The sequence below is a fragment of the Aphelocoma coerulescens genome, unplaced genomic scaffold (assembly GCF_041296385.1).
Source record: "Aphelocoma coerulescens isolate FSJ_1873_10779 unplaced genomic scaffold, UR_Acoe_1.0 HiC_scaffold_128, whole genome shotgun sequence".
Classification (NCBI taxonomy): Eukaryota; Metazoa; Chordata; class Aves; order Passeriformes; family Corvidae; genus Aphelocoma; species Aphelocoma coerulescens.
Window position 1 is genome coordinate 435,865 of NW_027183483.1, and position 16,636 is coordinate 452,500.

Sequence of the window (16,636 nt, forward strand, 5' to 3'; positions counted from 1 at the left end):
TTCTAGGCTGAGCAACAGATGTCTTGATTGTATTACAAAGGAATAAGAAAAAGAAAAACCAAAATAAGTGTTTATATGTCTAAATAGACCCATTCTTTTTACAGCAGGACAATCTTCTGATACACTTTAGATCTTAAACAACATTTACAAAGCTAAAGAGTGCCTGAAAGGAACAGAATTATAAAAGAAGCAAAAAGTTTCTATTGAACACCTAAGCTAAACTGTTCAAAAATTTCAAGTGAAAAACACTTAGGAGCTAGTTCAGTTGAGAAAAGCAGATTTTATTTCAAACAGCAGCATACATACAACATTTTCAAAATATACATATCTGAAAACAAGAGACTGCATTTCATTAACCACCTTGCTGTGGTTTATCAACTGTTAAATTATATTTGGAACCGGGTGAAGTTTCTGCACCATCGCCTTCCTATGAGTTGGATGCTCTCATGTTTCATCATTGGTATAATGGTGTAAGATAATGGTTAACTGCCAGTACCTCATAGAAAAGAACCCACACAGCTTGTCTATTTGCTATCACCTGGTGGTTTCAGCTACCTAAGTATTTTAAATACAGAAATATTATTTTTAACAGGTATGGCAAATCATGAACTTCAGGGAAACACTCTATGCATGTCATAGACAAATTTGACTGGCTATATATATATCTCTCTGAAGGAAGGTTCCTGAACCAGGACTAATTCCAACAGAAGCAACACAGCAGCATTTTGGTAAAGAAAGAAGACAACCTTTCCTACAACCCTTCCCTTTTATTATGATGCAGAACAAAGATTAAAATAATCAGAAGTTGCTTATATTTCTATATCTTTAAAAATATGATTGCATTACCAATTTTTTTGTTTTACCACAGCTTAAGAAGTGTCAGAATATGCTACACACACATAAATATCCTAACCCATCCACCATTTATCAATTCCCCATAGAAATATTTTCTACATAAATTTGCTTAAAATATTATTTAAATATAACATCTTACTAGGAAAAAAAGAATACATCATCATAAGATTCAGTTTGCAGGTAATTTTCAACGCACTAGAACACAATGAAGTTGCTCAAATTATAGCAAAAAACTTTGTTTTCTTATGGTGGTGGTGTATGGTGTTTGAAAAACACATGCAAACAGATTAAGAATAAATGGTGATCACTTCACGTCCACTGCCTCGGACTAGGAGAACTCTATCCAGACCTTCTGTCAGAACTTCCAGAAATTCCATGTCTGAAATACCATCTGGTCAAGGAATTTATTCAGAAGAGAAACAAAATAGCTAGTAATCTCTCAAAAAGTCTGACATATAATGCGAAAATAGAGTTCAACAATTTCATCAAAGAGTTTTTATGTGTCACCCTTTACTGTCCCATTACTGGTTATTCAAGTGGAAGTGAGGCCTAACTTGGGGGAAATTCCTAGTTTTTCCCTAGTCACCTACAAAAAAAGATAAAAGTAGGAAATTTTAAAATTAGTTCAAAGTTAAGAAATGCTTTATACCAATAGAAAATCCCCCTCCCTCAGCGCTACCAAGATTTTTTATAACTCTCTTTGTGTCACTTTCTTAAAGGCAGACTTATGCTTACCATACTTACTAATGGTTATCCCAACAGGTAATGGCAGAATCACAAAAATGAAACCCTCAATTTCAAGAAATATGGAATAAATACAGTAGAGGATACAGTTTTCATCCCCTTTTCTGTTTTTAGGAGGTCCAGGCATATTCAGGAGAACTAGCTGAGCATGTTGTGATTTATTAAGCACTACTCCGTTGAGCTTCACAGCAGTGTGCATTCTTCTCACATTTGACTGATTTCTAGCATGCAAAGAAACATTTTTAAGCACTGTCATAATACTTATGTAATTGAATCATATGTTATTTATTTGAAATTACAAGTATGTAAACCAAGCTATTTTCATGGACACTAATATTTGTACATATTCAAAATAAATAAGAAAATTCAATACCTTTGACAAGAACATTTAAGTCTGAAATTCAAGCAGTTCTAAGTAATTTGTCAGAATGCACAAATCTTCCAGTTGTCAATTATCTTTTACCAAGATGAATCAAAACTTTGGTTTCAATAGAAATTAAAGTTCAGACAAGAACCACTAAGAATCCAGTTTGAGTTATATAAAAAAGTAACTGGATTTATACAAGAATTCCCAGACAATGAAATTACAGGTATGCAATGGAAAGATCACAGTATTTATGTTGTACAGTACAAGGTTTTATTCACGCTCCTTTGGAAACATTACAAAATTCTATAAGCCAGTGAAGAAAATTCAGAAACACCACAGAATTTTGAAAAAATTACTAGCTTCTCACACCGTAAGAGTAAGGCAGTAAGCAGTGAACTGAAATTGAGCCTATTCCCTTACATTATCAACATTACCTAATATTTTCCTTGATGCATCTACAAATGTAATTGTTGTAGGTTTGTGCACAGGAAGAAAAAACGGCTAGGATTTAAAAAAAAGTCCTTACTGTAGTATTTCACTTGTATGGTTTAGTTGCTTTTCAGAACAAAATAAAAGAACAGTTTCCTTACAGTTCCTGAGAAACAGCTATCTGTGTAAAGTTAGCCATGGCTGGAAATGAGTCATATGCTACAATGTGACCAAAATATTCAAACTCTAACTTAGTCCATTTATCCAAAAGATCTGCTGCCCAAAAATAGATTTCTTTTTTTTTTTTTTTTTAATAAATAGTTAAAATGCATTTGGCCTGAAATTTAGTGGCCAGTGAAAAACAGCCCTACCAATTCAATTGATTCTCTATACTCTGCCACCCCTAATCTTCCCCCTACAAGAGAATGACATTTCTAAAACTGAGTTTATCAGTCCCTCCTGGGGGATTTTCTATCACGATGCCCATCTATCCTAAGAACCAACTGCACAAGAACCATATATGGAACAAAGGAATGCTTGAAGCTCAGTTTTTTAGAAGCAGAACTGCATTTTGAGATGACCAAACAAGAACTATGAAGAAAGGCAAGATTGTATAATTGAGATGTATAAATATTGAAGCTGAAACATTGTTAAACTAAAAATAACACGCAGGGTGTAACTTTGTGACAGTGGGCAAAAAATTCAGCACTGAAATAAAGGCTTGCATTGTGTAAAATGTGAACTGAGGCTTACTAACATCACTTATCCTTCAAACATTGGTAGAACTGAAATCATACTTAGTAGACAAAGTAAACTTCCCAAATTTTCAAAAGAAGCTCAATTTGTTAAGCAGATAAAATTAAGAAAATGCTGAACTCTAAAAAAAAGCAGAGCAGTCAAGTGAATTTCACTCAAGAGAGGTAGTATCCCATTTTTGTGTGCTGTCATATATGTCTGAACTTATGTTATTTCTACACATGCATGGGTTGGTAGAAGGCAGGCAAGAACTGACTTTTGATGAAACATGAAAGTTCCCTTTGTGAACAAATATTCCTTATTGTGCAAGTAGTTATAGCACAATGAGAGGCTATTCTTCCAGAATAAAAATATATTCAATTTTAAATGTAGTTAATTAGAACACTAAATACTATGCTGGTGCAGAGGAGTACTGTCAATATTTATATTCTTACAGAAACTAAAACACATGTTTTGTGACTTAGCTTGAATAGAAATTTGATAATACTTAAGAGAACATTAACAAGTCACAATGATGAATATTTTTTCAGCACGTGCTATATCACATTATATTAAAAAGGAACAAAAGAATAAATGCATTGCAAATTATGATTTAAAAACATGCATAAAATGTAAAAGATCACAAGAACCAGAGAACCCAGCCTATGTTGTTTAAGTGAAGTGAAATTTAGACTTACAGATTTCCCCATTCTCTATGTGAAAGGGAAGCAAATGCATAGAAAGAAAAAATTATGCCATCAGGTACATTATTAAGTCAACGATATTAATATACTGTACAGGCACACCAAGTTTGAACTGTAATTTCTACCCAACTACACATTGTAGTTTTAAAATAATAATATCTGAAATCAGTGTCTTGCACAATTCTAAAGTAGTGATAAGAACTATTTCAAAGATACTAATTTTAAAAGCCCTTAAAGATTAGAGTATAATGCAGCCCAGGACAATGCTTTAGAGCATGAGCACAATAATTTTTGGAATCTGCAGAAGGCAAACTGTTTCTAAAGAGCTCAAAGCAAATCCACAAACCAACTTAGGATTTTAGGTACTGATTTTAAATATGCTTTCTAACTGCATTGCCTAAAAGTCCTAGATTTAAGATATGTTTTCTTTAGATATTAAGATTTCCCTTGACATCCACAGTTTTGGTTTGGTCATGTGCAGAAAATAATTTAAGCTATTCTTCTAAAATCACAACATGAGGAAACAAACAAACTGATTTCCTTCTGTAATTGTTTTTGTGTCTACTACATTGGTTTGACACAAGGAGTAGCTCTTATCTATCTAAGAAGAAGACATTAGGGAATATTTAAAACAGGAAATATTTAATATAGCAAGACATACATATTTAGACAAGTTTTATATTGCTTTAATTTACAGGATGAGCACTGAATGTCCATTAAAAAGCCAACCAACCAAAAAAAACCCCCAACTCCCCCTCTCTTCCTTTGTTCAATAAAACACCCCCCACACCCAAAAAAACATGCACCCAAAATCAAAAACACAACCTAAGTGTCTTGAAAGACTATCTGCTTCTTTGGTACTCCCTCTAGTACCAAACACAACAAAAATACACTAATTTTTCACACAGAGGGAGAAAGAAGAAGTTATCATTAAGCTTTTTAACATATATGCTTTCTGGTACAATCCAGATGTTGAGTTTACAGCTTGAAGTCTGCTATATTTAAACTTCACTCAAAACATTCTCTTTACAGTCATTCGACCCATAATGTACCCATAGTACATACTATTTTTATAAGGATGCCATTTAAGTGAAGTGCATGAAAAGATTATTTTTGTATTCAAGTTTAAATAAAGCAGAATCACTTAAAAAACAAAACCCAGATAAAACAACCAACTAGAACCCCTCCCCCCATTAAAATAAACACAATGAAATAAAAAGCTCCACATACCACATGCATACTTACGGCTTCATGTTGAAAATATCTTTAAAGCCAGACACATTTGAATCCTTGTTTTTATGCTTTTCCGCTACAAACTTTTCTTTAGTCCAGGTCATTTGCACTTTCTCTGGCATAGCAGCAGCCACACTTGCTTCAACTGCTGGAGCGGAGTGTGAGGCAGTGTTTCTATCATGGATCAGCTGGGCCTGGCCACAAAACAAATAATCACCGCAAGATTCAGTCAAAACTAGCATTTTCAAATTACACATTATTAAAATTTTGAAAAGGAATTTCATAGCAGGAGAACCAAAGAGGTTAAAGAAAAATGCACCTTACTTTGTGAACAAATATGAGACTATTGTGACTTTAGCATGAAGTGAAATTGCTTGTAAAAATGTACTTAATTGTTCATATTTGCAAAACTACATCTTACCTGGAACATTACTTTTGTAATGAACTCAAGTGAATTTCAATTTCACCAGAGAGTACTTTATTAACATCAGGGCATTTTGCCAATGAAAAACTTGAAAGCCAGTACTCTCATTGTTCACGAGTTACATTATTTCACAGATACTGTTGTAAACATTGTCCATTTCCCATGCCTTTAGCTGAACTACCACATGACTCTCATGACGCCAGTATGGGACTGGCTGAATTGAAGGCTAGCTGTAGATTTAAATTATTAAATTAGATTATTTATGCCTGCAAGAGTATAACATAACAAATTATGAATATTACATAACAAATCCAACCAATCTAGCCATGAAGGGGCCTTCTCTTCCCTTTTAACAGTAGAAAGTCAAATCAACTTCAAGAACACAAAAGCGCATGTCGGAAGAATATTGTGTTTTCTATTTTCCATTCCCCTTGCTTCTTTGGAGAAAAGAAAGATTAAATATTTAGCACATTATTTACTTACTTTCCCTCATAATACTTTGTCCATAGACTTCTCTATTTCCATCAAATGCAACACAAATACAGTAACTTAAGACTCTGAAAATTATAAATGAATTGGTATTTGGGGGCAGGATTCTTTTTGTGCTTTGGAGTTTTCTGTTTCGGAGGAGGTATTTATTTTTTTCCTGTGATTGTTTGTTTGTTTGTTTGTTTGCTTTTTGTTTAACAGTTCTGAAAGCTATTCAGAGACTTGTTAAATCATGAGTTGAAGGTCCTGTTCTGTTTGGGAGCCCCAATTATTCACGTTAGACATCATCATGGTCCCTCCACATATATGTTGATTAAGAATTTCATGCAGGTCAATAAAAAGCACGAATAAAACCCAAGCAGATGAGAATACTACTTTTGTCTCAGAAAAGCAATTCCTCTAGTGGTTCACAAATTGTAATTGCAGGTGGTTTTAAATGCCTTTGAGCTTCTGTATATTCCCTAAATTATTTCCTAGTCCTTATCCTCCAGGATTCCCAAATTCTTGAGTTAATTTCTGAGGTTCATATAAATATCTCTTAGTCTGATGGTCTTCCTATGTTCACAGATGATTAAACGATGATTCAAGGCCACAAATCAGAAATTCCTATGAATACAATTAATTCTATGACGAGAATGAAAAAAGCTAACAAATACATGCCAATATTATAAATACCATGGAACAATAGCTGATGGACTAAAATTTCAAAGGAACACTGTAAGATGAGTTCAGTTCAACTATACTTCAATGGAAGAAAATTTGCCATGTTTAGAAAGACAGTGAGACCAAGAGAAATTCTGGACCTATAATACACATCTATAAAAATGCAAACACAACAAAAACACATTCTTGTTAGTGCTATTTTGATACCAAATTCAATTCATGAAACACAACACTTTGCTCTCTCACTCCATGATGAAAGGGAAATACAATGGTATACAGCACTTCTACAAACTAGGCTACACATTTTAGATATGAGCAACGCTTCAAGTGCACACTAAACTCATTGATTAAATCAGTCCATTTCCTTTCACTGTCACCATGCAGAAAGCAGTAATGACATATATGGGTTAATAATGGCTTGCAAATAAGCATAGAAATCTCCTTAAAAGACCTAGTATATCAATACAGTCTCTGCGAATCTTCAGTATTTCAACAGAGAAACTATAAAGGAAGTCAATGGTTGGTGAAAACATGAAATATATTTATTAATGTAACACCCTGCTTCTGGCTCTTAAGAAAACAGGAAATCTCAGAAATGTGTTTCTTTTACGGAAAGTAAGTTTGAGAAAGAGAATATAGTTCATGTCGCAGAAGCATCATCTAGAGACAAGAAATACAGGTTAAGATAATGAATGTAGAAAAAATGACTAAAAACTCCTCCATAACAATGAATGATTAAATTGTTCATGTGTAGTTCAGTTTGCAGTAGTGGCACTTCAAATATTGCAATGGAAAATATGTCTAGTCAGCACTATGTCCAACTACCTCTTCCTCTTGGTAATCATTAGTCAGCAGTGCCTGAGCATCTTGGACAACGGACAATGGACTGGAGTAGCTGTTTCTTCTAATTGAGCCTCAAGATTCATCTGTGATGCTCTGAATCTGGGACAAAAATGTTACCAATGACAAAAAAAAAGTCTACAGAAAAAAGCAGATATCATATTCTTCTTCATTTCAGTAGATGAGATGTGGTATCAGCTTATAAGGCTCTTTTTAAAATGTTTAGTAGTTAGTTATGAAGTCCCTTTAAAAACATTTGTGAAAACATGAAGCCAGTTGAATCTTTCAGTCTCTATGGGAAGCTCAAATATTCACTTCTTTGTGAGGGTCACGTCCTTTTGTATACGTACATATTCAGGTGAATTTTTTTACTCAATTACAAACAAAAGCATGAAAAAAATTAAAGCATGTGAGAAAGCTACTTTCCAACTCTAAAAACCTAAAACCTTAAAAATCTAATGATTCACAAACTATAATTTTGCTCCTCACATGCATGCACCCAAATTTCTGCCAATGTTACCTAACAGCACAACCCAACACAATTTGGTGGGGAAAGGATTATTACCTTCTCACAGGTCCCATTACCACTGCCTGGCCCAAGAGTCATTACTGAGGGTTAACCAGAGAAAAAAGCCAAAAACCACCAAAAAGGGAAGCAAGAAAGTGAGCGAGGCTCTACATTTTCCTTTCCCTTTGTAGCATGTTGCAATGGGGTCTCCTGCAACATGCATTAGACAGCGAGGCCCGTGGAAAGAAATAGGGAGCGATTCTTGATAGAAGTTTCAGAGATCTTTATTCTCCAGCCACATGGCCGGGGGACTGCCGAAGAGCTGAGCAATCACAGGACAACCAGGGTCCTCCCTGGGCAGGGGAACACAAAATAACCAACGGGGAACAGGATTAGGGTACATGTGACCAGGAGACCCCATGCCTAGGCCATGCCTCTACCCCAGGGTCCCCTCTCCCAGGACCCCATGGCAGGGGGGAGGAACCCCAACAGTAGCGCTATTGACAAAGTCAAATAAATAAATGTTTGCCAGCTAAACTTAAGTTGCCTATCTTATGCTTTGCAGGCACATGTTATATTTACACCCAAACAGAAGCAATTTGACCAAGTTTTCCAAGAAAGTAAACAAAAATCTGATGAGTCCTCGATGCCCTGTTCTACAAGAAAACCCAGAGGGCAAGATCAAATCAGTTCTATTTTTAAAAAGTGACAGAAGAAGGAAGGGTGAGGGTGATTGCTCAGGGACAAAAGCAGGCCTATGAAACAGCAAAAGAACACTGTACAAAACCAAATGCACCTCTTTGAGAAGGTCTTGGCTTCATTTGAAGGCATCCACTTCAGGTTAAAGTGAGGTTAAAGTACTAATCTTTGTGGTAACAGGAAACCAAATTACACTCACCATTCAAAGCTGGAATACCAGGTTATATTTGAATGCCTGGAGACAGACAATAAAAAGAAAAGCAATGCTAATTTGAACTAGAGATACTAATAAATGAAATGTTTTGGAGGTCAGCAAAAACATGAAAAGAATGGCTCAGCTCATTTAAGGAAAGATGATCAGAGTAAGAATGGGCCTGAGTACATCTGATGTACACTGAGTACATCTACTCATCTTGTAGCTCCAGAGGACAAAAATTATCCACATTTTCTTATGAAAATACAAAAGAACAAGGTAGATTTAGATATCCTGATCAGAAACAATACATAGGTATGACTTTTAATCTTGGACAAGTCAGTAAATACTAGGGGTTCTTGGAATTATCAAGGGTTTTACTTCAGACCCTGAAATAAATTCAGTGATATTTTGAATGTCTCCACCAAAATTGTTGGGGTTTTGACACTGACTAGAAGCCAGGCACTCACAAAAAACTATCCACTTATTTTCCTCTGCTATAGCTGAGCAGAGGAGGGGAAATTAAAACAAAAACTTCATGAGTGAGATAAGGATTAGGGGAAAAACTAAGGCAAAACAGGTTCAAAACTCAAACAGTATAAAGAAGACTTATTGTTAACAGAATTAAAAGTAAAAAGTAATGAGAACTAAAATAAACCTTTAAAACACCTTTCCTTCCCAATCCCTCCCTCTTTCACACTGACTGTGCAAGGAGACAAAAACATGGGGTTTTGGTCAGTCTTTGTCACTTCCTAAAAATCTTCCTTCAGTACGCTTAAGGAAAGGAGTTTCCTTCTTCTGCTGTGCCGTGGGATCCTTCCCATGGGGATAGTTCTCTGTGAACTTCTCCAGCATGGTTTTAACATTCACGAATAGCAGCCCATCCGACCTGTTGTAACATGGCTCCCTCCCACGAACGGTGCAGTCTTCCCAATGCTGCACATCGTGGGTCATTTTAGTTCATGGGGTTTAGTCTTTTAAGGATAAGCTGTTCTAGTTTGGAAGCAAGGGCTCTCTATCTCTGGAAGAAAGGGTCTTCTCTCTCTCTTCGAGTTCCTCACTAGATTACAGCTTTTCAGCATCCACGTGCTCCAGCATGAGCACTTTTCCTCATGGGCTGAGCGTGGATCTCTGCATCCCCCCCCCATGCACTTCATGAATTACAGGGAAATAATTTGTTGTATCATAGTCCTCACCACAGCTTGCAGAAGAATCTCAGCTCCTATGCCCGAAGCACTTCCTTCTCCTCCCTCCTTTCACTGACCTCGGTGCTGCCATGTTGGTTCTCCTCACATGTCCTCACTTTTCCTCTTCTCTGACTCAGAAGAAAATTTTTGTCCATAGGTAGTATTGTTCTCAAGTTTTATCAATTGAAAAGTTCTTATTGAGCTTCGCTATGCCAAAAAGGTTGATCTCGACTGTGTTCCATGTCGGGGAATTGTTTGCCATGTTTTTGTCGTTGGCCACGTGGTCCCTGCCGGCACCACATGGGTGGCCCTGGGCACGTTGCTCCTGCCCTCAGGAGGGCTTCGGCCTTGGGAGGGCCCCAGCCGTGCAGCCTCCCCTGGCCCCAGGAGGGCTCTGGCTGCACATTTTTGGCCATGCCACCCCAGCTGCACGGGCATTCCCAGTGCTGGTCACAGCACCTGCCCATTGTCAGAGCCTTCAGCGCTTGGCTCTGTGCCAGACATAGTAGAAGCTTTGAGCAGCTTTCTCCTGCCCACAAAAAACTAGACTGTTTTTTTAAACTAATACACTCAGGTTTTACCCTGCTTGATAAGAAGGAAGAAACTGAAGCTATAACGGTGATGGTAAAGTTCAGATAAAAGTGAGTAATAAAGAAAATTATATGGAGGGAATAGAAAGAAATAAAAACTTCCAAGCAAACAACTCTGAAGTATAGTCCAGATTCCAACCAGCTCAGAGCTGAGGAGAAATTCTTTCATCTCCTCCGCAGTTGATGTGCCATAGACTACAGAGCATTATTCATGTGGAAGTTAAATCCTTCAGAATCTCCAATAGATAAATCACTCAAACTCCACTTGAAAGATACTACTGTTCAATAAAGAAACAGTAAGACTGAATAGGATGTACAGAAAAGTTTGGTTTGTTACTGAAAATATGTTAGGCAGGCTCAAATTGAAAGAAAACTACCATGACATGGATAAGAAAGAGGATTTACAGTATCACATCATTGTAATAATAGCAGGCATCTTTAGGAATCTTTAAAAAATCCTGTGAGGTGGAAAAATGAATAGAGAGAAGAGGAGAAATAAAAGGAAAAAAACCATTAAAACCCCAAACTGCTTGGACTTGTACGATTAACATCAAAAAAGAAAAGCCACAAGAAAAACAATCTAGCTGTTTTACAAATGAGCAATTAAACACAGTAGAGTTCTCTTATTTGCCGTGGGATGGAAATAATTTTTGTGATGGCAAAGCCAGAGAATTCACTACCTTCTACATCACTAAAAAATCTTGATAATACTGAAAGAGTTAGCAGAATATATGAGGGGGTAGAAGCACAAGCCAAAAGGAAAGGACTTATAAGTTACAAATATTCATAAAATTACAGCTGAACGAAGCTTGTTACTAAATATGCAAAATAGTAAGGATAGGGGAGCAGCAAAAACAGCATTTCCATATTGATACTACAGGATTATAGTTTGTTGGCCTAAGTTTCCTTCCAGAAAGAAATCAGTTGATTCATAAAACATTCAAAATAATGCAGAAACTAAAAAAAATATTCAGTGCGATTTGAACAGATTTGTATTATATTGTGTAATATGGTGTATTTGTAAGTTATATGAGGAGTGGCTGAGGGAGGTAGGCTTCTCTAACATGGAGAAAAGGAGGCTCAGGAAGGTCTTTCTCATTCTATTCAACTACCTGGAAGACAGTTGTAGTGAGGTGGGGATTGGTCTCTTTTCCCCAGTAATAAGTAACAGGACAAGAGGAAATGGCCTTAAGTAGTACCAGAGGAAGTTTAGATAGAACATTAGGAAAAATTTCTTCACGGATAGGGTTATCAAGCATTTGAATGGGCTGTCCTGGGAGGTGGCTGAAGTTGAGGTACTGGAGGTATTTAAACAACATGTCGATATGGCACTTAGGGACATGGTTTAGTGGTGGATGTGGCAGTGTTAGGTTAAAGGTCTTTTTCAATCTAAATTATTCTATAATCCTAAAACCAAATCACAATCAAAGCTAATCAGTCCAGTTGTATAATCATGAATCTTATCTACTGATGCCAAGTTTGGAAAGGCTGTGAATATATTCCACACTGATGCTCAAATGTTTTGCTAATTAACACTTGCACTCAACAAGAACCGGAAAACTCTTCAAATCTGTTTAAATAAAAAATTATTTCTTTTCCCACGTAACTTTAACCTTGAAAGTTGTCTTGGGGTGACTTTATGATGTTGTATCCCATATCTCTGCCCTATGCCCAGAAAATAATTTCGTGCCTTTCTATGCCTTTAAACTGAGCCTGAGAGGGGGAAGAGAAAAAAAAAATGAGCAAACTCTTCAAAGCAGTTTACAGTTTGTTTCAAGGACGCAGAGATAGAGACAGTTCTCTGTGTTCAGCTGCGGCAGCAGAGGGAGAGTGGAGGGAAGCACTCTGCTTGCTTTCAGAGCCAGTTTTCAGCCAGTTTTCAGCTACTTTTTCTCCAGAAAGAGAGACAGAGAGTTGAACTTTGCTTTCCTGGGACTTTGGTTTTTTTTCCCCTTCTTTTTTGGACTGTTTCAACATCAGAACACATCGGGACCTTTTCCACAGAAGTGGAGGCCCTAGAGGAGGGGGCCCCACCCTGTCCCAGCTTTGAGGAGGAAGAGAGAGTCTACCTATGGAAGGACTCTGAAATTTTCCCAGGTTTTTTTCTCCACAGTAAGAGGTTTTACTATTTAGCATTATTATCCTCTCTGGTGTGTTTGTTAAATAAATAGTTTTTATCTCTTTCACTTTCTTCGAGGAAAATTAGTTTTTTCCTGAGCCTGGTGGGGGGAGGGGTGGTTGTAACCTGCCTTCTCTCAGAGGATATATTTCCAAATTTGTCCAAACTGGCACACAAGTAAAACTGGTTGTAGAGAAACACAGAATGCAGTTACGAAAGTTCTTAACTAGTTAGAAACTGATAAGAAGCCACAGCCCAAAGATAGTACTTTCAGATTTTTCACAGAACATCTTGTCAAGTCAAAGTTCCTACCTCCCTTTCCCTCTCATTCTTTGATAGCTGCATCTGTTTTAGCATCTGAGATCGCTGTTCCATCATAAGTGTCTTCTCATACGTGAACGCAGAAATATCATTTTCAAACTGCAAAATAAATTGGCATTAGAAACACCAGAAGAAAAGTACTACTTGGAAGAACAACATTTAGACAGTGTATCTCATACCTGTATTCATTCAGTGGTCCTGGATGTTTTCATGGCAATAGAGTAATCCTAAGCATATAATTTATCAATCACTTCTGTCCTCATTCTTAAAACTTAATCTTCGAACAGCAATTTCATACAGTGACCTATCCTACTGTAACAATACTATTGTTGTTTTATCTAAATTTTAGGTACTTGGAACAGACTTTCCACTATTCTGTTCCAACTAGGCTGCCGAAGTGAGAGTTGAAAGCAGTTATTTAAACTGGGCCTGCATTGCCTCCCACCTAAGCATGTGTGTACACTTGTTTGCTTAAAAACTGTCCAGAGGCACAAATAACACATTATCCTTGCATCAGTGAGAAATGTCCATAAACAGAAGCCATTAGGAAAAAATTCTGAAATATATTCTCACATTGGCTCAAAACTAAAATGCAACACAAAAATCTACAGCAGTCACCTGTGTTGTCACTGACTTGTAAGGTATCTCTTATCCTCTGGAAGATTCCCAGAATTAAATATTACCCACAGCAGAAAAGAATAAATTGTATTTCTGTAGTGGTTTAACACTAGCCAGCAACCAAGGCTCATGCAGACTCTCACTCACTCCCTCACAAGTGGATTTGGGAGAGAATCAGAGGGATAAAAGCTAGAGAACTCATTAGTTGAGATAAAGACAGTTTAATAGGAAAAGCAAAAACTGTGCACACAAGCAAAGCAAAACAAGGAATTAATTCAATGCTTCCCATGGGCAGGTCCCCATCATGCATAATGGTTACTTGGGAAGACAAACTGCATCACTGCAAACATTCCCCCCTTCCTCCCTCTTCTCCCCACCTTATATATTGAGCATGATGTCATATGGTCTGGAATATCCCTTTAGTCAGTTTGGATCATCTGTCCCAACAGTGTCTCCTCCCAACCTCCCCTAACTTCCTTGTCAGTGTGGCAGTACAAAAAGAAGAAAAGATCTTGGCTCTGTGTAATCCCTGCTCAACAATAACAAAAACATCTCTATATTACCAACCCTGACATTTAATCAAGAACAAATCCAAAACACAGCCCCATACCAGCCACCATGAAAAAAATTAACTCTACCCCAGCTGAAACCAGCACAACTTTCTATACTGTCTTCTGCTCAAAATCCAACCAAGGCTGAGCCTTTTTATGGCACTCTGTGTTCATTCAACTGTACATGCCACAGCTTTTTAGACTTTCATATTTAGTAGTCTAAGCAAAGAATAGTAAATCTTTCACATGTAAATTTTTCCTAAGTAATTAAAACAATTCCTAAAATTGTTTTATGATTGATTAGCATGATAAATCTTTTTAATAAGTTCTGGTGATTCTAGAAACTAGTGGTGGTAGAAGTTTTGAACCAGTTTACTCATCTTCATCCCACTTCAGAATGAGCAGAAGTTTTGGTTGGTTTTTTTTTCCATGCGCCTTACTTTGGGCATTATGCTAGTCACCTTTTAGTGCTGGAAATTACATCCTTAGTTTCCAAAAAAAGTGGACCTAGACAGAGTATAGCTTTAGTCCTTTCCTCTTAAACAGTTTATGACCCACATTTAGAAAAGGAAAAAAGTTACAAAATTCATTTTGTCACTACCTTGACTTGTGAAACTGTAGCTATACTGTCTTGCTGTTCAGTGCTGGCTGAGGCTGGTGATGCCAAAAACAACTCTCATTTGAGACTAGGAATTCCTTATTCCAGAGAGGTATTCTTCCAGCAGTTAGAGACATGGACAAGTTCATCCTGTCCCATACCATCTGTCATAGCTTATTAGATTAAGCACATTCAGCCTTCCATTTCACTGCTTGCTAAAAAGTCAAGCTTTTTCCTTCCTGAATGAACCAGCTCTATGGACTAGTCCTCATAAATAAAGTAAGAATTAACACATCAAACATCTCAAACTCTGCTTGACAAACCCATTAAACTCACCACCATGTACACTAGCATTGTAACACGGTAAGACAACGATGCTTATCTTCTTGTTCTCTGTGGGTCTGGAATCTTTCAATTTCTGTATTTGGGCTAATGTCTCTTTATTTGAAAAAAGCTAAATCTGTTTTCCCAAGTTTAGTCCCAGTATCACCTTAAAAATATTTAGTAACAAACCATTTCAACAACTTCCACTTGAGCATTCAGTCTAAGATGGTATAAGAACATCTGAAGATCCTTCTTCATTTGAATACTATTATCATCCATTTGAGCGACGGTGAAGATACGCATTTTACATTTTCTCCAAACCTACCAAAAAGATACATTATAACAGTTTGTAACACGGTGATTGCTACTACCATGCATAATTTGAACAACGTGAAGGAGTATTGAATTAGATATGCTTAGAACCATTCAGTGCTAGAAAACTAAATCCCAGCCATTTTCTGTTGTCCTTGCCTTGTGCTGTCGAAGGAGAAAAGGCAGCAACATCAGCATACCACCATCATGAACAATCCACCACACATCTGTATTTCCTTCAGTAAAACGTTCTTGATTTGTTGGAAATAAGTCAATGTTTTTAGCCACCAAAAGTGCTTGTTGAGCTGCAGTTGTTTCTCGTACAGTATCTGTAAGGGAAAACAAGACATTTAATCAAGAACTCCTAGTTTTCATTTACAGATTTTGCTTTTGTTTATAATTCAAAAGTTTCAACCCTCCCAGATTTTGCTGAGGCAAAAGAGGAATATCCTAGGTGTCTTGGCAAAAGACCTGGGTGTCTTGGTTCCAGCGGTTATTCTACACCACTTCATGCCATTGCTGGAAGCAAGGGGGAGTATTTTCCCAAGAGAAGGGGTTCCTTCTGGTCAAATAAACATGGTGCTGATTCCAAGGTGGAGGGAGTGGTTGGGTGGCACCAGTTCCAAGGCAAAGGGAGTGGTTGTGTGTCGGGGTCTCCTCCCCCCGCCATGTAGCCCTAAGGGGAGACACGGGGGTTCCCTGCCCCTGGTCAGCCTCGTTCCCCATTGGTTGGTTTGTGTTTCCTGCGCGGGCAAGGACCCTTGGTCCCGTGACTGTAACAGTTCCTTGGCAGAGCCCGGCCATGCGGCTGGGGAAATAAACATCTCTCTGAAACATCTATCAAGAATCCGTCTATATATATTTCTTTTCCACAGGACTCCTGGTTTGATATAGGCGTGTTACAGTATCCCCACTGTAACAGTTGTGGTGGCATGGCTGCAATCAGGTGGAGCTCCATGGTGAGCATTTTTGCATGTGCATCATTCTCTCTTTCGTATGCTTTTTGTTATTAACATTGTTGCTGTATCCAGTATCTTGTTCTTAACCTCTTATCTTTACCTTTTGTGCCTCCAATTCTCCTCTCCAACCAGCCACAGGGGAAGAGGAAAAGTGAGCGAGTGGCAGCATGGTTT

At 37.3% G+C, this 16,636-nt stretch overlaps 1 protein-coding gene across 1 annotated transcript in view; it reads right to left on the reverse strand.

Annotated features, from left to right (window-relative positions):
- Positions 1–260: 260 nt before the first annotated feature.
- Positions 261–16,636, reverse strand: part of LOC138100674 (solute carrier family 12 member 7-like) — a 34,496-nt gene continuing 18,120 nt past the window's right edge. Inside the window, exons 9-14 of the mRNA XM_068998555.1 lie at positions 15,663–15,832; positions 15,381–15,512; positions 13,092–13,199; positions 5,080–5,261; positions 1,687–1,820; positions 261–1,234 (exon numbers count right to left, since the gene is read on the reverse strand). Of these exons, the coding sequence (XP_068854656.1) occupies positions 1,143–1,234; positions 1,687–1,820; positions 5,080–5,261; positions 13,092–13,199; positions 15,381–15,512; positions 15,663–15,832 (818 nt within the window). The 3' untranslated portion in view covers positions 261–1,142. The remainder of the gene's footprint in view (positions 1,235–1,686; positions 1,821–5,079; positions 5,262–13,091; positions 13,200–15,380; positions 15,513–15,662; positions 15,833–16,636) is intronic.